The following is a 22,805-nucleotide window of genomic DNA, read 5'->3' on the forward strand; positions in this document are numbered from 1 at the left end:
ATTAATGGGGACCTAAAATACTAAAAATAGTGCATACAGTGTTAAATTGAACCCTGCGTGTGAAAGACAATCACCTCAAACATTTCGAGAGCGAAGAATAGACATTTAAGTACCAAATTGAGAGCCTGGGTCGTGTCGATATTTGGACATTATATAACACGCGTTATTCAGAACACGATATCGACCATTCTAATACTGAAAAGATGGATAGGATCATCACCTCCAATCCCGATTCATATTTCATATTTAGTTTGTGAAAAGAAATGTGTTAATAAACAAACTACATTTCAATTTTATCCACGATTTTGGCTTTATTACGTAGTCTTGGCTACATGATAAACAATATCTGTGGAAGCTGTATACAACGTATCGTCATAATATTTAGCCAACCAATATTGTGGGACACCAAAAATGTAAATGCATGAAATTGTTCTTACAGCGGATGTATAATGTGTGAGTGCGACGAACTGTATTGAGAAACTGAACATCCATTACGTACTTGCATGTTTATCTGCGAAAATGGTCCTTGTTGGTACATCAGCATAGAGTTCGAATAGAATCGGTGGAACATTGCAAACCATTCAGATTAATCGAACATCTAAATACGCATAATGCTAGTATCTTTCTCCTCACCCCCATGGCAGTAATTGAATTAAGAGTCAGTCGGGAATAACATTTAAATCAATTGACGACCATTGAGCAGCGTCACGAATTTTCAAACGTCCACTGCCATGTATGAAGGCGGGTGACACCACGAGTGCTAACGTCGATCGAAGGGTGTCATCGTGATCGTATTGAATGGCATTGAGCTCTCACACATGGAGAAGGGAGAAAGAAACTGTTGCCCAACGTGTGGCGCGAATCAGAAGAACATCAGACGAAGTAAGAAAATGCACGAAGTCGGGAAGAAAGTGAAGTCTTACGAAGAAAAGTCGAGTGCGTCAGTATGGACACTCAGGGGCCATACTTTGGGAAAAAACCGTCGAAGCAGATATCTACGCAACTCCGACGGCTGAGACGTGCCGTCATCATCACATCAGTCGGTGTTCTACAACGGTGAGTTCACGTCGGGGACTTGGAGACACCGTTCGGCGTGACGTGCTGTCATCATCACATCATCCCGTGTTCTACAATGACGACTCCACGTCGCGGGCCTGGAGACATCGTCCGGTGTGAAGATCACAGTTGGCGTTGTCGTCTCTGCGAGGGGTAGCTGACGTCGCGCTGCAGCCACTCGAGACATCGCTACAACACATCACGTGCAGAGACAAGGAGGTAGGAACTAAGTAACTTTATTCTCGTGATGAGGGCTTTGAATTATAAATCGAGTACAGTTGGTTCGAGATCCTGATTGTCATTGTACTTAGTTTAATAGGATAGTGGTTAAACTAGAGATTGCAAGGTAGTGTTGAGTGAATTTTAATAGTCATTTGTCTGGGTAGATTGCGAGGTTAAAGTTAGAACCATGAAGTGTAACTACTTACTCAGATCTGCCAATGACACTTCGTCGATGGATGAACCCAATGAATTATCGATTGATGTTGGTCGATTGGAAGAGATTGGAGATAATAATACTATGGAATCAGTTGGACCTAGTTTTATTCCTAGTAATAATGCAGTCAGTGATGATTCGGGCATCCTCAGTAATAATGATAGTTTACATGTAACAGAGGTGCCTAGAACACATACTCAATCTGAGGAACATACAGAGTTTTCAGCTCCAGTTGACCTTGGATTAATATTACAGTTGTTAAATAAAAGGTTTGACGAATCCAAAGTAGAACAAGCTCAAGAAATGGCAGAACAAACTCGAGCTATGGCGGAATTAGTAGATAGAAAGTTAGAATTAATCTTTGCTAAAATTGATGAACAGTTTAATGAATATAAGAAAGAGATGCGAGACTAAATGTGAAAAGGAAAGTATGGATAGTCATAAGTTGTCTGACAAAATGGAGATCTTAGATTTAAGTGTTGAGACTAATAATAAGCAAGTGAGCACTTTAAAGACATCTGTGAGCGGTTTAGAGAATAAGGTAGAAGCTATTAATAATGAACAGAATCAATTGAACACACAGTTGGCACAGGTTTGTGAGCAAGTAAAGAACTTGTAAATCTCGGGGCAAAATTACGTAGATGATTATTTGCATAAGCAAACAAGAAAGTTTGAGGAAGAAATGTCTGAATGGATCGAGGTAAAATCGGGGGAAATTCATACGGAGGTTATTGAGGCTGTTAGTACTGCCGTACAACAATGTAGACTTGATGCCTCGCAGTCGAAATAATCAGACCTAGTGAGTAAGTTTAAAGAAGAATTTAATATAATTAAAGATAAAGTAATGTCTGAATTACCCATGTGGCAGGAGAGTGTAGGTAAACAGCTGCAAGTAATAGTCCCGTAAGTCACCCTTATTACAGAGATGAAATGTGAGAAGGTAGTTGTCCACTGGTATCACCTGACCAGAATCGTAATGGTACAGTGAATGGAATAGGCATGAACACAAATAAGAAGGAGAAATGGGATAACGAGAGACGTTGTACAGATAGGGGGGCTGTAGAATCAGCTAAAATAGAGCTCAGTATTTTTAAGACAAGACAATTTCAGATATTTTCTAATGAGCATAACACGGTACACCCTATGGTGTTCCTAAATAGTTTTAAAAATGTATTTTCCTGTTCCTGGAGGGAATGGGGCAAAATACAGTTTATTGTGTCTAAAACCATTGGAGAAGTAGCGTTGTGGGCATCTGAAATCGCTGAAAAGTGTCGCTCATGCCACGAATTTGAACAATTATTTGTAGCAAAGTACTGGTCAAAGAGTAAACAAGATAGGTTACGAAATCAGATCTGTACGGCTGAGTATTTCGACCTGAAGAAAGGCACGCTTAGGAGATATTTTGTTAAATATATTAACAAAACACGTTATTGGAACAATCCTATGAGCCCTTGTGAAATGTTAAGAATATTAACGGGGAAGTTGCCCACACATTTACACGAGAAATTAATTAATGTACCCATAGATGATGTAGATCATTTTTACCGGGTATTGATTTGTTATATGTTATAATGGAAGATGCTAAAAGCGTGGGAAATCATTATAGCAATAATGGAAGAGGATATGATTATCATACTAACAGAGATAACGCTAATGGAAATCCAAAGAGTAATGTAAATTATGCTAAGCGAAACAGGATAGAGAATTATTACGAGCGTAATAATAATCATAATGCAATGGAAAAGGGAGATTTCATGCCAAATGGGAATAATGTAATGGGAAAAAATGACAATAGGAATTACCCATATGAGCGAGATAGTCGTGATGTTTCATGTACATAGATGAATAATATGGAAGGAGCGAATCGAAGAAGAAAGCTTGATGAATATTGTATTGGGAACAAGACAACATACGAACGCGATAGAAACTGGGAAAGTCTACGAACTGCACGCTGGGGGGCAACGACGAAAGCAATTATTGCTAATCCAGAGTATGTACCAACTCCTGTGCTCCCTAAACAGGAAGAGTGAGGTGATAATAATGTCTCTGATTTTCGTGGGCAAGGATCGGGGTAAGAGTTGTGGTGCTTGATGAAAGTGGCACGGCACACAATGGCAGTAATGCAACAAACTAAAACCAGCTACTCTACACCTTCCCGGCGTGGCTGGGGGAAGTTTGGGGAGGCTCTAATGATAATAGAATAAGCGTCTTGAGATATTACGAAGGGGAAGATATATGCCAGGAGTTACTGGACAATCCAGGAAAAATTCAGGGTAGCTTGGTGGATGTTGTGCAGGCCGTAGTGAATGTACAGATCTGTGGTGAGGAAATTGAGATTTTGTTGGACACAGGACCAGCTTTTAGTGTTATGAGTGTTGGGGTATATAAATACTTAATGACTAAGGAGAAATTGCCAGTTTTACCGGTGTGTAATTGCACTTCATCAGGAGCGTTGGGAACAAAGTTCATCATGATTAAGTCTCAAGTACTAGTGGAGGTGGAAGTACAAGGAGAGCTAATAGAGTATGCCTTCTTGCTAGCTCCCCACCTGTCACGTAATTGTATCTGGGGTATTGATTTTTTGCAGGCACGAGACGCAATGCTCGACTTCGCAGGCAGTCAATGTATCTTAAGCAATCTTGGAAAGACAGTTACCATACCGTTAATCTGGAAAATAGAGTATCAGCTGAACCTTAATAGCAAAGTAAGTTTTATTAAACGGAAAGCGAAAGTTTTGTAGTTATGTCAAAATAGCTGATTGTACTTTTTAGATTGTAATGCTGTGTCCGAGATGCGAGAATTAATTTCAGTCAAGACTAACGAGTCTGAGTATTTGCTGGAAGAACAGAAAACGGAATTAGAATCTCTACTAAATGAATTTGGGCAAGTGTTTGATGTTAAACCTGGCGTTATCAAGGATTATGTATATCACATGGAAGTATACCCCCACAAAACTTACTGTAAAGTAGCTTATTCCATACCGTGGGCCCAGAAGGAGAGGGTGGCCGTGGAAATAACTAAAATTTTAAATTGGGGCATAACTGAACCCTCGACTTAACTCTGTAGTAGTCCCTTAGTTGTGGGTAAGGCTGATGGTAGTTTGAGATTGGTTGGTTGTTGTTGTTGTTGGTTGTTTTTGGGGAAGGAGACCAGACAGCGTGGTCATCGGTCTCATCGGATTAGGGAAGGATGGGGAAGGAAGGCGGCCGTGCCCTTTCAGAGGAACCATCCCGGCATTTGCCTGGAGTGATTTAGGGAAATCACGGAAAACCTAAATCAGGATGGCCGGACGCGGGATTGAACCGTCGTCCTCCCGAATGCGAGTCCAGTGTCTAACCACTGCGCCACCTCGCTCGGTTTGAGATTGGTGCTCGATGCACAAGAGATTAATAAAATCAATAAGCCAGTGCGAACCAAACCAGAAAATCTCGAAGAATTAGTGCAGTGATTTCATGCTGCATGATATCTGACGTCGCAAGATCTGAGATCTGCATATAAGGTCCTGTTGAAGAAGCATGTAAAGTCGTCATCTGTAATGAAAATTAACAAAAAGTGGCATCATTTGTACAAGGGCCCATTCCAAATAATCGAAATCCCACATGCTGGGAGTTATTTGTTACGAGATGTAACTAGAGACTATAAAACAGGTGGATTGTATCCGCATAAAGACTTGAGGAGATTTTATGAGTGAGCCTAATTGTGGAACTGAGAAAAGTGAATGACGTTATTTAATATTAGTACGATAGAACGTAGTATATAAGAATTTCTAATTTCTACGTATAATGCAAATGAACAAAATGAAAATGTTCGAGGTATGTATAGTGCTTCATTGTTATTGTGTTCGAGTAGTATATGATGTGTTCTTGATAGTCATCGTTATGAGCAACAGAAGATCTCATTGTTGTTCATCAGAGTATTAGGTTTTGAAAAAAATAGTTAATTAAGTTAATGCCCTTATGTAAAAGTCAATATGAGGCTATATATATGTATATGTGTATGTATGAATAAATATGTATGCTTTCATGTACCGATGAGTACATGTTTTATCTAAAAGTACAATGATTATCAGGAAGTGTGTGTCTGGGATTTAATGTCGCGAGGTTTATGCAACTACAAAATGTTAGTTTCTTCCTATCCTTCCGTGATTAAAAAACTTATAAAATGCTATGATTACGTGTGTGCAGTACAGTGAGTGAAATACCAAACATGTGACGTGTAAAGGTTGACGTATGCAGTAACACGTAACGAATAATGCCGATGTTGCATGAAAAGCAGAGATGTTCGTGATGGAGGTCAAAGACAAACGATAACTGATGTATAGACTTGCTACTAGTAGCTGGAATGGCAAATCACAGAATGCGTTGCGGTCAAGGAACTGAATACGGACAGAATCCGAGACTGAGATTGCGTGTGAATGATAACACATTTATAGTGTGTGGAATATGGAGCTACTTAAGGACATAGACTAGAGTATCCTAAATGTGATAATTATATACTATGTGGTACGTTTCTTGTGGGGAAAGTATGACTACAAAAGGTTATGCTCGCATGGACTTGCGTAATGGGTATCGCATTAAAGACTATGGCAGACTGAGAACAGTTACGTGAAGAACGTTTTGAACTAGTGTGATGACAATGCTAGTGATAATAAATGAATATTTAAATGATGTATATAGTGTAAGGAAAGTGGAGGAAGGGATTATTGATACATTTTTGAAACCAATACTGGACGAATGATGAACAGAGTAATGTACAAGTTTTGTAGCAGGTGGGAGGTGACCAATGTTTAAGGAGAGGAGTGATGAAACAATGTACGTGTCTTGCAGAAACCGATGCTCTCATTTTTGTTTCATGTGCTGTGTTGCTGAGTGGTATGAACCGCCACTTGCCACGTGATGTTGGATCATGCTGTCACGGCATAACCTACCTGATGGGGCGACCGGCATCACTTATAGCAGCGCAGACATCTTCGACGCCTGGAGCCTACCAACCCAGTGGTCGGAGATCAACATCTGGCAGTATGGTGAACCGCACACACCTGGCGGACATCTCGGCGAGAGCAGAAGTTGTAAGAAATCTTATCGTCATGTTCGAATAACATTCTCTGGATACTTTCGGGACTGATTATCTCAGTGCTTTGCAAATTATAAGAAGAGGTGAGCACCAGAACATTCAGTCGATGTTAATGTCACCAAATCGTCCAGACGATCCAGATTGTTGCAAGTCACAAGCTATAGAAGAGGTGGCTTGAATAAATGAACGTATCTGACAACTGAGGCCGAGGTTCACCATAGTCAAGTCACTAGCCATTCAAGAGGTGACTTGTTAACTGTCAAAGAAGAAGATGAGTCGCCTAGCATTGTCGCTGTTCGGCGGGTTAGGAGGCGAATATCTGTGAGAATTAGGGCGTAAAGAAGATGCAGTTCGGCGGGTTGGAGTTCGGCGCCAAGGGTCATCGGCAGCTGGTACAACAGGATGAAGACGTCTCAAAGAAGATTGTAAAATTGACATCTCATTATGATAAGCGGCCTCATTCTGCAAAGTAGACTAAAAATGAAATATTTAAGTGCTAATCTAATTCGCACCTAAGAAGTACTGTGTTGAGAACTGAAATGATATTGAGACATGTATTATTCGATGTATAGCTCGATGTATTATTCCATCAATCACATTCAACCAACATCATTGATCAGCGCTTCGGTGCCAACCAAGCCAAATATAAGAGGCTGCCCCCGCCTCACAGGTCACAACAAACCCCAATGAAAAAAGAAACCCCTAACCCGAAGAAGAGGGAAACTAAGCACCAAATATGATGTTGTCCCTACCTCATTCCCCAATGAAACTTCTAAGTCTAAGAAGGCAAGCCCAAACCCAACAATAAAAGGAAAAGAAAGATCCAAGTTATATCACCAAAAAAAAATGTTATACCAACTTAACAGCCCTAAAGCAAGAACAAGTCAATAGTAAGGTAGAATGTTGCTCGATTGTCTATACAAGGAATCTGCCAACATTCTAGGGGGCGGTATAACGGTACTTTGCGGGCAGGCTTGTCAATTAGCATCATATTAATTAAAATTGGGAATAAATAGACTTTATTTTGGAAGAATTAATAAGGGAAAAGTAATACAAAACTTTAATAACTGCACAGTATTACTAAGAAGCAATATAATGAAAAGTAATAAAAAGCAAAGAAGCAAAGACCAAGCGGGACAGAAACATATAGGGGCGCATTTGTTTCTTAATACATATAAAAGAACATGTAACACATTATTGAGCTCTCTACCTTCAGTTATCGCGACCAGGCTAGTTGATGAAAAACTGATACGCGACTGCGAAATTCGTTAAGGAGATTATTTAAAGACTCTTCAAGCACGTTTAAAATACATTACGTGTGACGAAGTGATAAGAGACATTTATTGTCGGGTGAAGTGAAAATGACTCCGACAACATAATTCGAATTTTGTGTTAGCTGGGAACAATAAATATTCTTGGGAAACTATTATGGTTGTGGAACCCACGAAAGTTGTACGCAACGGAAAGCTATAATTTACGTAATTCTGCATTTTATAAAATTGTGAAACGTGTGTGTGCGGAACATTAAGAGAATCTTATCCTTGGAAGGTTGCGGGGGTAACTGATACAAACAATGCGCCAGCATAAAAATTGTTCGCTTATTAACTACCAGATATTAATTAATGGGGACCTAAAATACTAAAAACAGTGCATACAGTGTTAAATTGAACCCTGAGTGTGAAAGACAATCACCTCGAACATTTCGAGAGCGAAGAATAGACATTTAAGTACCAAATTGAGAGCCTGGGTCGTGTCGATATTTGGATATTATATAACACGCGTTATTCAGAACACGATATCGACCATTCTAATACTGAAAAGCAGGATAGGATCATCACCTCCATTCCCGATTCATATTTCATATTTAGTTTGTGAAAAGAAATGTGTTAATAAACAAACTACATTTCAATTTTATCCACGATGTTGGCTTTATTAAGTAGTGTTGGCTACATGATAAACAATATCTGTGGAAGCTGTATACAACGTATCGTCATAATCAAAATATCCACGGGTATGCTGCCGGTCTATAGTGTCCAACGGGCACAATATTTCGGCGATCAAACATGTCGCCATCATCAGGTGAACTGACGGACTGAGCTCCTGTGAACGTGCCGGCACGGAGATCCGTACGCTATGGCTGCTCAGAGGGAACTGGGTTCGGTCGCGGCGGCGGCCGATTTAAATACCCTCCGCCCGCGGCGCGCTCCCTCCGCCGTTCGCGCCCAGCGCCACGGTCGCGCGGTGGAACAGATTGCGACGGCGTCTGAGATGACGTCGGTGTGATGGCTCTGTCCGCCGTGGTCGTCACAACTATACGTCTGCTCGATTTACTCTTGATTAACCCGATCGCTGGTTCCCAAGCCTTGCTAAGATTATAGCCACAGTCACGGTTTATGAGGTCGTCATTGGTGCGAATTTCGATGGCCTCTCTAACAACGCTGTCCCAGTATCTCGACGTCTGTACCAGAATCCTCGTGCGGTCATACTCCATGGCGTGATTTTCCGACAAACAATGTTCAGCGACCGCCGACTTGCTCGGATACATCAGTCGAGTGTGCCTCTGGTGTTCACGGCATCGATCCTCGACGGTACGCATCGTCTGACCAATATACGACTTGCCACATTGACACGGAATCTGGTACACGCCGGCCTTCCTCAAACCGAGGTCATCTTTAGCGCTCCCCACCAGTGCACGAGTTTTATTTGGAGGACAAAACACAGTTCCGACCCGGTGTTTCTTCAGAATGCGGGCGATTTTCCCCGAGAGTGCGCCTGTGTATGGAATAAATGCAGTGCCTACCTCCTCCCTCGTGACTTCATCCATCTCAACAGGTTGTGCTGCAGTGGGTGGGCGGAGAGCACGTTGAATCTGCCACTCTGAGTACCCATTTTTTCCGAAATACAGTTCTCAGATGTTCCAATTCCTGGGGTAGACTCTCTGCATCAGAGATAGTGCGCGCCCTATGTACTAGAGTTTTAAGTACCCCATTCCTCTGTGAAGGGTGGTGGCAGCTGTCTGCATGCAAATACAGATCAGTGTGCGTAGCCTTCCGATACACCCCATGACCTAGGGTTCCGTCAGCCCTTCTCTTGACCAAGACGTCAAGGAAAGGTAATTTACCCTCCGTTTCAGTCTCCATAGTGAATTTGATGTTGGGGTGTATGGAGTTTAGATGTGTAAGGAAGTCAAGGAGTTTATCCATACCATGTGGCCAGATGACGAACGTGTCGTCCACGTAACGGAAAAAGCAAGTAGGTTTCCATACGGATGACGACAGGGCTTCCTCCTCGAAGTTCTCCATGTACAAATTCGCTACCACCGGTGAGAGTGGGCTACCCATGGCGACTCCCTCCGTTTGTTCGTAGTATTCTCCATTAAAAAGAAAATACGTGGAAGTCAAGACATGCCTAAAAAGTTCAGTGGTCTTCTCGTCAAACTTCTGACTAATCAATTCTAGTGACTGTCGCAGGGGTACCCTCGTAAACAAGGAAACGACGTCAAAACTCACCATGATATCTGACTCATCCAACCTGAAGCTATCAAGGCGTTTAACAAAATCCACGGAATTACGGATGTGATGAGGGCATTTACCCACATAAGGACTTAATATTCCCGTCAGGTATTTGGCCAACAAATATGTAGGTGCCCTGATGTTGCTGACAATGGGACGTAATGGTACCCCATCTTTGTGAACCTTCGGGAGTCCATATAGTCTAGGCGGTACCGGACCTTGGGGTAACAATTTCTTAGCGTCACCCTCCGGTAAATCTGCGTCCTTGAGAAGCGCCCTCGTCTTGTTCTCCACCTTCTTTGTAGGGTCAACGCTGATCTTCCGGTAGGAATCGTCATTTAGCAGGCTCTGCATCTTATCAGTGTAGTCCTTATGGGACACAACTGTAGTATTGCCTTTGTCAGCCGGTAAGACAACAATTTCAGAGCGCTCCCTCAGATCACGAATGGCCGCCCTCTCTTTACTGCTGATATTTGACTTCATCGGCTTGGATTTCGTCAACGCACGACAAGTTTCACGACGTATTTCCTCGGCTGATTCTGGTGGAAGTCGAGCTGCAACTTTTTCAACAGCACTAACAATTTCTGCGACCGGAGTGAACTTGGGGGTGGGAGCGAAGTTGAGACCTTTCTGCAAAACTGAGACCGCATCATCACTCAACACCATGCCACTCAAATTGATGACAGTCTTGCACGGAACCTGCAGGGATGGTTTGTCAAGGAGACGTGAGAACTTAGCTGTTTGACGTCCTGTAGCCTTCTTATGGGCGGAATCAGCTGACACCCCGACTATGGAGACTGAAACGGAGGGTAAATTACCTTTCCTTGACGTCTTGGTCAAGAGAAGGGCTGACGGAACCCTAGGTCATGGGGTGTATCGGAAGGCTACGCACACTGATCTGTATTTGCATGCAGACAGCTGCCACCACCCTTCACAGAGGAATGGGGTACTTAAAACTCTAGTACATAGGGCGCGCACTATCTCTGATGCAGAGAGTCTACCCCAGGAATTGGAACATCTGAGAACTGTATTTCGGAAAAAATGGGTACTCAGAGTGGCAGATTCAACGTGCTCTCCGCCCACCCACTGCAGCACAACCTGTTGAGATGGATGAAGTCACGAGGGAGGAGGTAGGCACTGCATTTATTCCATACACAGGCGCACTCTCGGGGAAAATTGCCCGCATTCTGAAGAAACACCGGGTCGGAACTGTGTTTTGTCCTCCAAATAAAACTCGTGCACTGGTGGGGAGCGCTAAAGATGACCTCGGTTTGAGGAAGGCCGGCGTGTACCAGATTCCGTGTCAATGTGGCAAGTCGTATATTGGTCAGACGATGCGTACCGTCGAGGATCGATGCCGTGAACACCAGAGGCACACTCGACTGATGTATCCGAGCAAGTCGGCGGTCGCTGAACATTGTTTGTCGGAAAATCACGCCATGGAGTATGACCGCACGAGGATTCTGGTACAGACGTCGAGATACTGGGACAGCGTTGTTAGAGAGGCCATCGAAATTCGCACCAATGACGACCTCATAAATCGTGACTGTGGCTATAATCTTAGCAAGGCTTGGGAACCAGCGATCGGGTTAATCAAGAGTAAATCGAGCAGACGTATAGTTGTGACGACCACGGCGGACAGAGCCATCACACCGACGTCATCTCAGACGCCGTCGCAATCTGTTCCACCGCGCGACCGTGGCGCTGGGCGCGGACGGCGGAGGGAGCGCGCCGCGGGCGGAGGGTATTTTAAATCGGCCGCCGCCGCGACCGAACCCAGTTCCCTCTGAGCAGCCATAGCGTACGGATCTCCGTGCCGGCACGTTCACAGGAGCTCAGTCCGTCAGTTCACCTGATGATGGCGACATGTTTGATGGCCGAAATATTGTGCCCGTTGGACACTATAGACCGGCAGCATACCCGTGGATATTTTGATTACCAAATACGCCGGGAGAAACTCAAGAATCATATCGTCATAATATTTAGCCAACCAATATTGTGGGACACCAAAAATGTAAATGCATGAAATTGTTCTTACAGCGGATGTATAATGTGTGAGTGCGACGAACTGTATTGAGAAACTGAACATCCATTACGTACTTGCATGTTTATCTGCGAAAATGGTCCTTGTCGGTACATCAGCATAGAGTTCGAATAGAATCGGTGGAACATTGCAAACCATTCAGATTAATCGAACATCTAAATACGCATAATGCTAGTATCTTTCTCCTCACCCCCATGGCAGTGATTGAATTAAGAGTCAGTCGGGAATAACATTTAAATCAATTGACGACCATTGAGCAGCGTCACGAATTTTCAAACGTCCACTGCCATGTATGAAGGCGCGTGGCACCACGAGTGCTAACGTCGATCGAGGGGTGTCGTCGTGATCGTATTGAATGACATTGAGCGGTCGCAATTATCACCAGGGTGGACTTACTTGCTCATTATAATCTACTGCCGAACATAAAGTAATCGAGCCTAACTGACGATACCACAGGTTTAACAGCATCCGGATTTTGGCGGAATGCAGTCATTCGTACTGCCAAAGTAATACAGGTGGCAAACGTCGGGTACGCGGAGCTGCTGAATGGATTTCTAGTTCTGACACGATCCCCTGGAGCGCATAAGGAGGAAAGGCCGACACTGTCCACTACCTAGAGATGATTGATGGTCCTCCCACGTCTTGCAGACCATGACGTTTGACACCATGTCGTCTGAAAAATCCAACAGCCCCGGTCCTCACCGCTATATTTGGTCCTGGAAAAGGATGGTGTACGGCGGCCTTATGCTGATTTCAGAGCTCTGAATGCCAGAAAAATGCCAGAACGATCCCAGTACCATTGTTACGTGACTGTAACTATGTATTGAGTGGTGCAGTTATTTTTAGTGCCCTGGACTATGCAAAAGCGTACACACAGGTCCATGTAGCTGAATAAGACATTTCCAAGGCAGTGATCATCACTCCTTTTGGCCTGTTGAGTGCAAGTTTATGTCTTTTTGACACAGGAACGCTGCTCAAACGTGGCAACGTTTCACTGACTTTGTGCTACGGGGCCTAACTTTTGATTTCGCTTACCTGGACGATATTTTAGTTTTTTCATCATTGGTAGAGCAACATCGGCAACATACAACACAAGAGTTTAAGCGATGAAACACTACATTGTCGTCTTTAACACCGCCAAATCTGTCTTTGGCCAGCCCCAAGTGGATATCCTAGGTCATGGCAAACATCAGTTGGGTCGCTACCACTGCCAGAGGAGGAGTAAGCCATCGTATGGATTTCACACCCAAATACTGCCAACGAATTGCGTCGATTCCTTGGTATGTTAAATTTTTATCGACGTCACTTGCCACACTGTCGAGTTACAAGAACCATTAATTGAAGCTCAAACTGGCCCAAAGAGCAAAGCTAACTCACCTATAACGTGGACTAATAGTATTTGTGTGGTGTTTGAAGCAGCCAAAAAGAGCATTGCAGACGCTGCACTTTTGGCGCAGCCGGAGCCTACTGCACCTTTTGCACTAGTGGCTAGTAAGAATGCGATCGGCGCAACGTTGCAACAACAATGTAGTGATACATGACAAACATCTGCATTTTTCTCACGCAAACTATCGTCTTCACAAGAGCTGTGGAGTGTCAACAACAGAGAACTACTGGCTTTTTATGAGTCGATCAAATACTTCAGACCTCACCTGGAAGCTAAAGACATTGTTATCTACACCGATCACAAGGCCGACCGCTGTGGCCGAGCGGTTCTAGGCGCTTCAGTCCAGAACCGCGCTGCTGCTATGGTCGCAGGTTCGAATCCTGCCTCAGGCATGGATGTGTGTGATGTCCTTAGGTTAGTTAGGTTTAAGTAGTTCTAAGTCTAGGGGACTGATGACCTCAGATGTTAAGTCCCTTAGTGCTTAGAGCCATTTGAACTATCTAAACCAATCGCAAACAGCTAACTTAGCGCCATTCGCCAGAACAATAGGAACTGTTCACTTAGGCAACACAATCAGCTAATGTTCATCTCACAATTCAGCACAGATGTCTGGCACATCTCTGATGTCGACAATGTGGTGACCGACGGTTTGCTTCAGGTTGGAAGCATTACTAGTACGATTGACTATGTGAGACTCGCAGCTCCTTAACAATCAAATCAAGAACTACTAAGACTGTTATCAGCAGGAACATCGATGTTGGATCTGCAACTTATCGAAATTCGAGGGAGCGATGTCAAGCTCTATTGTGACATGACCACGTCGAAACCGCTGCTGTTACTACCAATTGCCTTCAGAAGGGATGACTTCAAAATGCCACATGACTTGTGCCTCCCCAGTATTCGATCAACAACCCACCTAGTGACGGATCATTACATGTCGCTGGATATACAGAAAAACTACCATGAATGGGCGCTGTAGGATACACTGCCTCATACGAGCACCGATTAGGAACTTTCTGATCGCAATGGCCCATTTCAGTCATGTCCATATCGACGTCATTGGTCCATCGCTGTCGTCCGACAGCCAACTTTACATACTTACAATGATGAGACAATTACACCCACTGACTGGAAGTGGAAAATCAGAAAATCTCGATTCCACTTTTGTGTTGTATTGGGTGCCACACTTTGGCTGCCCGTTACACAACACAAGAAACAGAGGACGACAATTTGAATCTGACTTCTTCAATCAACTCACGATATCTTACAGCACAACTCACCGCAAAATTACGAGCTGTCATCCAGCCAGTAACAGGATGATTGAGAGATGGCATAGCTCGCTTAAGGCAGCACAAACGTTCCACAACACTGACTGGACCAAGACTCTTCCCATGGTACTACTCAGCCTGAGCAACACGTTCAAACCATATCTAGATGCTTCTTCGGCGGAACTGGTGTACAGTGCAACATTAAGGCTTCTAGGAGAATTCGTGGAAACAAACGCTCTGTTACAGCAAAAGGATGATCAACCAGAATTCCTATGCCAACTGTGAGAGCACATGGCCCAAATCCGCCCATACCAGCTGCACAGACACGGTACTACAGCCACTGCATTCGTCCATCAAGACTTGAAAATCTGTCCTCATGTCATGTTACACATGGAAGGCATCAAACCATCGTTGTTGCTGCCATACTCAGGACCCTATCTTATATTTGCAAGGGAGGAGAAGATAACTGACATTTTACTCAATGGAAAGGTTTATTATATCTCTTAAAAAAATAATGTAACTATTTATTTAGAGTAAACACTCTTCTAGTAAATTTGTTTGTCCTTTGATCTATCGTGATCTGTTACTGATTTTTGTGGAGTTAGTTTTTACTTTTAGCTTTCAAAAAATACAAAAGAGATATAATAAGCAAAATAATGAATTTCGTAGGTTGTTAATTACGTATTGTATCTGGTTTTATCGATCACCAGGCTCCCTACAAATTACTGTAAATGCAATAGCGTAGTATTACTCAGCTCCAGTTCACTATAATAGAAAATAGTTTTAATAAAATTATTTCACTGGATTGCTTCAATTAATCTCACTGAATATTTTTACAATATTTCTTCCGCTCCGGCTATCAGACGTTGTGCTGTGAAAAAATATTTTAAATGTACCGCGTAATGGCGGCTAATTGTTAACAATCAGAGATCACTGTTACTCGCTCCGCAGCAGCTGGAAACATGGTAAATAATTTTCATCAGATATTCTTTTCATAAGATAAATGTGGATTAGGTTCTTGAAATAACACATGGAGACCACTTTATACTAATATATTCTTACTAGGACACAGTTTACACCATTAAATATTTGCAATTACGTTACGACATAAACCAATGCTAGTGCACCACAATAGCTTGCATACCTTATTCCAGCTAACACCAGAACGAACAGAACAAAACAGACTAGACAGAAGAATGAACACTGCATTGTGTTTTATACTCTTACAGAGATGATAATACTTCTTTTAATTACTTACACATTATAATCTCATACACTAAAAATAATGTCTTTTCTGCATTTATCGATATATATTGTATATTTTTACAGTTAAATCAATGTTTGCAACTCATTTTGAGTCACATACACTTATTTATGTTTCACCTCGATAATGGTGAATATTTCAAAAGGGACACTACAGGTTGTAACACCAACATCGATTATAAGTAGTTTATACAGTGTAATCATGTGTATGTGACTATGAAGTGGTTGTTCTTTACTAGTTAAGATCTTTAAATTGTCAGAGGGAAGTTTAAGTTTGTTATGCACTTATTGTAAAAAACTTAATAATGTTTAAAATTAATGAAACTTTATAAAATATGAATGTTAAGAAAAAGATATGTATACGTAAAAAAGTGGTTCATGCTTAGGGATCTGGTATTGTATAGTAAAATGGACAAGGGAACCCCCTCTGCTACGGAAAGTGGTCTGATGCGAGTTAAAAGGTAGATTTAGCGGTCGATCTGGGCGGCTACTGGGGGAGGACGTTAGGCAGTCAGTGGCTAACTGTTGTACGGTTAATATCTGGGGTGCCAATTGAGGCATTTGAAAGCCAATTTATATTGAAATTGCCTTGGATGTGGTTTAGGCTGTTATATGGTGCTCTTGTTATGGAATGACTCTAAAATGAGGATAGTACATCGCCAAGAAGAATTTATAAAGAGCGTTCAACAGCAGGAGTGTGAGACCAAATAGCCGCCACATGCTTGCCACCACTATTGCGCCACTGCTCTGCCTGCTTCAGGAACTCAGATATGTACCATAGTATGGACCAATATCTTCTGTAAAATTCTTCAGGGTATCAGACCGCATCATCATAATTTAAAATGCGCCAACGTTTCGGCCAGCGTTGCAGCTAGCCTTCATCAGGGCCTTACGTTAACTGCTAAATGAAACACACTTGGTTCCTTAAATAGCTGCACGAGAAAACCGTGTCGTTACTTGATTGGCTGTAAAGGGAGGAGGAGGAGGGGTGAAAGGTATGCTTTATTGGTGTTTCCTTTATTATCTGTCATTGGCTGAAATAGCTGTTTTCTATTGGTCTTTATATTAATCCACCCCATTGGAGGAGACGGACGAATAGCGAACAGGTGATGGCTGTGACGTCACGCTGTTTACTTGCTGTCCAGAAGCCGGCTGCGGCGTGCCATTGCTTTGTGTGCTCGCGACCACTACTGCGGCTCTCCGCGTGTCTGCATGGGCCGCCACGGCTCTGCCGCCGCTCCGTAGCCCTGCTATTGCAGGCAGCCAAGACCTCGGAAGCTTGTACCTGTCCTCTCTATTCATGCTGGCGGGTCTTTTGGCTATTTCTATCGCCTCTCTAATCTTTCTTTTGAAAGTGAGAGGCTGTTTCGCCAGGATGCGGGCTTCTTGAAAAAATATTGGTTTCCCGCACTCGTCTCGGTGTTCCGCCACTGCTGACTTAGTGTGTTGTTTCAGGCGGATATATCTTTCATGTTCCGAGAGCCTTGTGCTAATCGGACGTCCCGTCTCACCTATGTAGACTAATCCACACGCACAACCAATTTCATACACGCCAGCTGTGTATAGTTTGTCAACTGCATCCTTGGTAGAACCGAGCATATCTGATATTTTGTTTCTGCTTCGGAAAATTGGTTTGATGTCGGCTTTTCGTAGAATTTTGCCAATACGTTCGGTGACCCCTTGTACATATGGTAACACAGCAATGCTCTGTGCCTCCTTCTCCTCTTCCCTATTAGTCTTCTCCCTTGTCGACATGGTGCTGTCTATCATCTGCTTCCCATAGCCATTAGTTCTGAAGATGAACCTGAGGCGTTCAAGTTCTGTCTTCAGCCAATGACAGATAATAAAGGAAACACCAATAAAGCATACCTTTCACCCCTCCTCCTCCTCCCTTTACAGCCAATCAAGTAACGACACGGTTTTCTCGTGCAGCTATTTAAGGAACCAAGTGTGTTTCATTTAGCAGTTAACGTAAGGCCCTGATGAAGGCTAGCTGCAACGCTGGCCTAAAAGTTGGCGCATTTTAAATTATGACGATGCGGTCTGATACCCTGAAGAATTTTATTGAAGATGACAACGGCCGCGGAAGCCTACGCTTACATTTAACCAACCTGTATGGGCAGGAAATCCACGGAAACATCAAGAAGTTAGAAGCACTGCGTTTGAAAAGAAGTAAACTGCTGAATGACCTTGCTTTTTTGAAGAGATGCAGAGACACGAGTGTTGTGCCGTATTCTTTGCGGTTGACGTCTCACATAAAAACGAACAAGGCGAGGAATATCTGCGCTAAAGCCAGTAAAGCATTGCTACGGGAAAGGATCCGCCACATCCGCATAAATCTCGATGCTCACAACAGGAATTTGTGTGATCTGCACCTATTTCTGGCCGGAAAACTTTGGATGGAAGACTGGGATAAAGTCGATAGGTTAACCTTTCAGCAAGCATCAAGGACCAGCAATAATATTACTAACTGCCAGATGAGAAAGTACGACAAACTACAACAGAAAGCCACGGACGAAACATTGACGCTGGACAGGCGACGGACAGTGGTCAACCTCTCTAGCCACACCTTGAGCGAAGCAACCACAGCAATTCTGGCCAAGGGGATGAATTTCGCAGTCGCACCTAAGCGAGTTCCAAAAGAAGATATCATAGAATCCGTAGAGGCTTCGGTACGTCATCTGCCACAGGCCGAGGCGGAGAAGATCCGGCAGGAAACGGTCAGAGTTCTGAATAAAGCAAAGCCACCGAAGCAAAACATCAACGCTGAGGAATACCATGCCATCAAGGAACTCAGGGACAACCCCCACTTAGTAGTGGTACAGGCAGATAAGGGCAACGCCACTGTAGTCTTGGACACAACTGATTACAACAAACGAATGGAAGATATTCTCGCAGAACCTATCTACAAGAAACTTCAGGGAGATCCGACGGCCAAGGTAATCAAAACGACGCAGGCACTGCTCAAGCACTCTAGAATCAACTTCGACAAGGCCAGAAGATTCATCCCGCAAGTGACACAGGCACCAAGGATATATGCTGTACCGAAGGTACACAAAACCGACTTCCCCTTAAGGCCCATAAAACAGTATAAATTCGCCGACCTACTACCTAGCGAAAGAACTGACACATAGGCTCCGACACCTAGTGCATCAAACCGAGTCCTACGTTAAGGATTCCACTCACTTCGTGTCTCTCCTAAAGGAAATGCGTGTTACGGACCAAGATCTGATGGTTAGTTTCGACGTTAAATCCCTATTCACGAACGTCCCAGTGTCAGATACTGTGAACATCCTAGAAGAACGCGTGGCACCTGATATATGTGAGCTCGTGCGCCACTGTCTGACGACCACCTATTTCAAGTGGAGAGGTCAATTTTATGAACAAACTGACGGTGTAGCTATGGGCTCAGCCCCATCGCCCATCGCAGCAGAAATCTTCATGGAGGCATTTGAGGAAACAGCCCTCCAGTCAGCACCATTACGTCCAAATTATTGGCTTCGCTATGTCGATGATACTTTCGTCATCTGGCCCCACGGAGAAGAGGAGTTACAGAACTTCCACAAGCACCTTAACCAACAGCATAGGAAAATTCAGTTTACAATGGAAACAGAGAAGAATGGTGTGCTGCCTTTTCTCGACGTGGAAGTTTATCGAAAACCTGATGGTAAACGTGGCCACAAAGTGTACAGGAAACCAACCAGTATGGACAGGTACCTTCACGCCTCCTCCCATCATCACCTCACGCAGAAGAAGTCCGCCCTGCACACGCTAACGAAGAGAGCGTACAGGATTAGCGACGAAGAACATCTGAAGACAGAACTTAAACGCCTCAGGTTCATCTTCAGAACTAATGGCTATGGGAAGCAGATGATAGACAGCACCATGTCGACAAGGGAGAAGACTAATAGGGAAGAGGAGAAGGAGGCACAGAGCATTGCTGTGTTACCGTATGTACAAGGGGTCACCAAACGTATTGGCAAAATTCTACGAAAAGCCAACATCAAATCAATTTTCCGAAGCAGAAACAAAATATCAGATATGTTCGGTTCTACCAAGGATGCAGTTGACAAACTACACACAGCTGGCGTGTATGAAATTGGTTGTGCGTGTGGATTAGTCTACATAGGTGAGACGGGACGTCCGATTAGCACAAGGCTCTCGGAACATGAAAGATATATCCGCCTGAAACAACACACTAAGTCAGCAGTGGCGGAACACCGAGACGAGTGCGGGAAACCAATATTTTTTCAAGAAGCCCGCATCCTGGCGAAACAGCCTCTCACTTTCAAAAGAAAGATTAGAGAGGCGATAGAAATAGCCAAAAGACCCGCCAACATGAATAGAGAGGACGGGTACAAGCTTCCGAGGTCTTGGCTGCCTGCAATAGCAGGGCTACGGAGCAGCGGCAGAGCCGTGGCGGCCCATGCAGACACGCGGAGAGCCGCAGTAGTGGTTGCGAGCACACATAGCAATGGCACGCCGCAGCCGGCTTCTGGACAGCAAGTAAACAGCGTGACGTCACAGCCATCACCTGTTCGCTATTCGTCCGTCTCCTCCAATGGGGTGGATTAATATAAAGACCAATAGAAAACAGCTATTTCAGCCAATGACAGATAATAAAGGAAATACCAATAAAGCATACCTTTCACCCCTCCTCCTCCTCCCTTTACAGCCAATCAAGTAACGGCACGGTTTTCTCATGCAGCTATTTAAGGAACCAAATGTGTTTCATTTAGCAGTTAACGTAAGGCCCTGATGAAGGCTAGCTGCAACGCTGGCTGAAACGTTGGCGCATTTTAAATTATGACGATGCGGTCTGATACCCTGAAGAATTTTATTGAAGATGACAACGGCCGCGGAAGCCTACGCTTACATATGGACCAATATGTTGGTGTGAGTGGTTTTTGATAATAATTCTAGTGATATAAACATGTGTGTGAACCTTAAAATTATCCCGATCATGAAACCAATGTAGGGTCCCATCTTCCCATCCTAAACTTTCAGAAGACCAAGTATCCTGTTTCTGAATAACTACTGATTTGTGACTGCATTAAATGTGCCAGAGTTCAGTGTCAAAGTGCATAAATGTTGTTAGTTAAATTATTTGTTTCACAGGTAGTGAGAAAGGCACACAAATTAACTTATATGAAAGTAATTTTGTACTGATTGTTACTATGAACTATTTTCTGAAGTTAATTGAATTTAATATTTGAATTTCTTGCTTTAAAGTATGAACATATAAATTGTTTCAACTGGGGTTAGAAATTAATATTGGTAAATTGCAATTTGTTTCTGGAATAGTCACAGAATTTGCCTGTAAAGACAGTTTTAGTTTGTGGGTCCCACTATATTCTTTTCTATTATAAGAAGGATAAACGGAATATTGCACTTGCTAAAGAAATCTGACACATTTCCATAATAGTGAGAGTATAAGAAGTGTTTACATAGTGTTACTTAACTTCATTTGTGATGTTTGTATGTTAGTTAAACCAGGGCTCTTGTCATGCCCAGTTTTAGTCTTGTGATGTCTTGAGTAACATCTTAGTGCTGAAGTGGTTAATGATTGAGATAGTAACTATTATTGTTATGAGTGAAACATCATTTAACTTCCTGTGATTACTGATTTGTGTAAATGGTAACTTCTGCTACCCACTAATCAGTTCGTCCAGTATTTGTGTGTATTCACTGCACTGTTCAAAAGGAGTATTTATGAAGGTCACAGTAGCAAACCAGATTCATTTTTCTTTAAACTTAATGGTTCAAATTATAATGCCTAATTAGGCTGACGACCGTTTCTTGTTTCATTCACGTTAACTTCACTACTTTCATTACTTCCAAAATAAAGCCTTTCAAGTTTCTATCAATTGCCATAGATACGAAATTACTGTTCGATACCCTCTACCCATTAGGTAAACACATGGTCAAAACATTTCTAAAATCCTCACAGAGGGTAACACTAAACTGTGACCATGGCATTATACATGGCGCAAACTTGCAGCACGAGTGTTATACTTTTCGCCATGTGACAGGACTTTCGTTAGTTTTACTTATAAGCACAGTTCAGAACAGAAATATTGAACAAAAAACAATAGTAAGACGAGTATTTAATGTCCAGTGGCATGAACTTGTAGTACATCAGACAAAACAGTTAGTTGAAAGCTCTGTAGGTATTTGAAAGATAAAATATAAAATAGTGATAAACAAAAAATGACTATATGTACGGCAGTATGTCAGAACAAGCAGGATGAGAAAGTACAGAGTGCACTAGGTGGCAGTAGTTCGCTAAATGCAAAGACAGATGATGTGACGAGACAGCAACAGGCTAACGTGAAGTATGATACGCACATAGATGAACTTGCCACAAATAAAACAATGCAGGGAAGACGACACAGCCAAAGACAGTGGTTACATTAACGACTCGATGGAAATGTTTAATTCATCGAAAGTCGAAAGTGAAACTAAGGAAACAAGAGGGGGAGAATCCGAAAATGAGGACGCATTAGAGCAGGAAAGCAAAAAACCACTGGATATCACAGAATTGTTAAAAAGGATGTCTGCACAAATTACAGCTCAAGGTCACCAAATTGCAGAACTAGTTGCAGCACATAATAGTAAGATTAACAACCAAATTAAAGCACTTGAGAGAGCACAAAGTTAATAAATTGAAAGGCAAGGCATTAAAATCAATAAACAAATCGAAGAGGTATACTCAAAAGTAGGTGTTGTAAGCAATGCAATCAGGGATTTAAAAAGTGAGATAAAT

General features: G+C 42.9%; 1 protein-coding gene across 1 annotated transcript in view; it reads left to right on the forward strand.

Moving 5' to 3' along the window:
• Positions 1–1,949: 1,949 nt before the first annotated feature.
• The window catches only part of LOC124613805 (probable E3 ubiquitin-protein ligase bre1), a 68,840-nt gene continuing 47,984 nt past the window's right edge, over positions 1,950–22,805 (forward strand). The window contains exons 1-2 of the mRNA XM_047142527.1: positions 1,950–2,084; positions 18,730–18,978. Coding sequence (XP_046998483.1) covers positions 1,950–2,084; positions 18,730–18,978 — 384 coding nt within the window. The remainder of the gene's footprint in view (positions 2,085–18,729; positions 18,979–22,805) is intronic.

This window comes from Schistocerca americana, chromosome 4 (genome assembly GCF_021461395.2).
Source record: "Schistocerca americana isolate TAMUIC-IGC-003095 chromosome 4, iqSchAmer2.1, whole genome shotgun sequence".
Classification (NCBI taxonomy): Eukaryota; Metazoa; Arthropoda; class Insecta; order Orthoptera; family Acrididae; genus Schistocerca; species Schistocerca americana.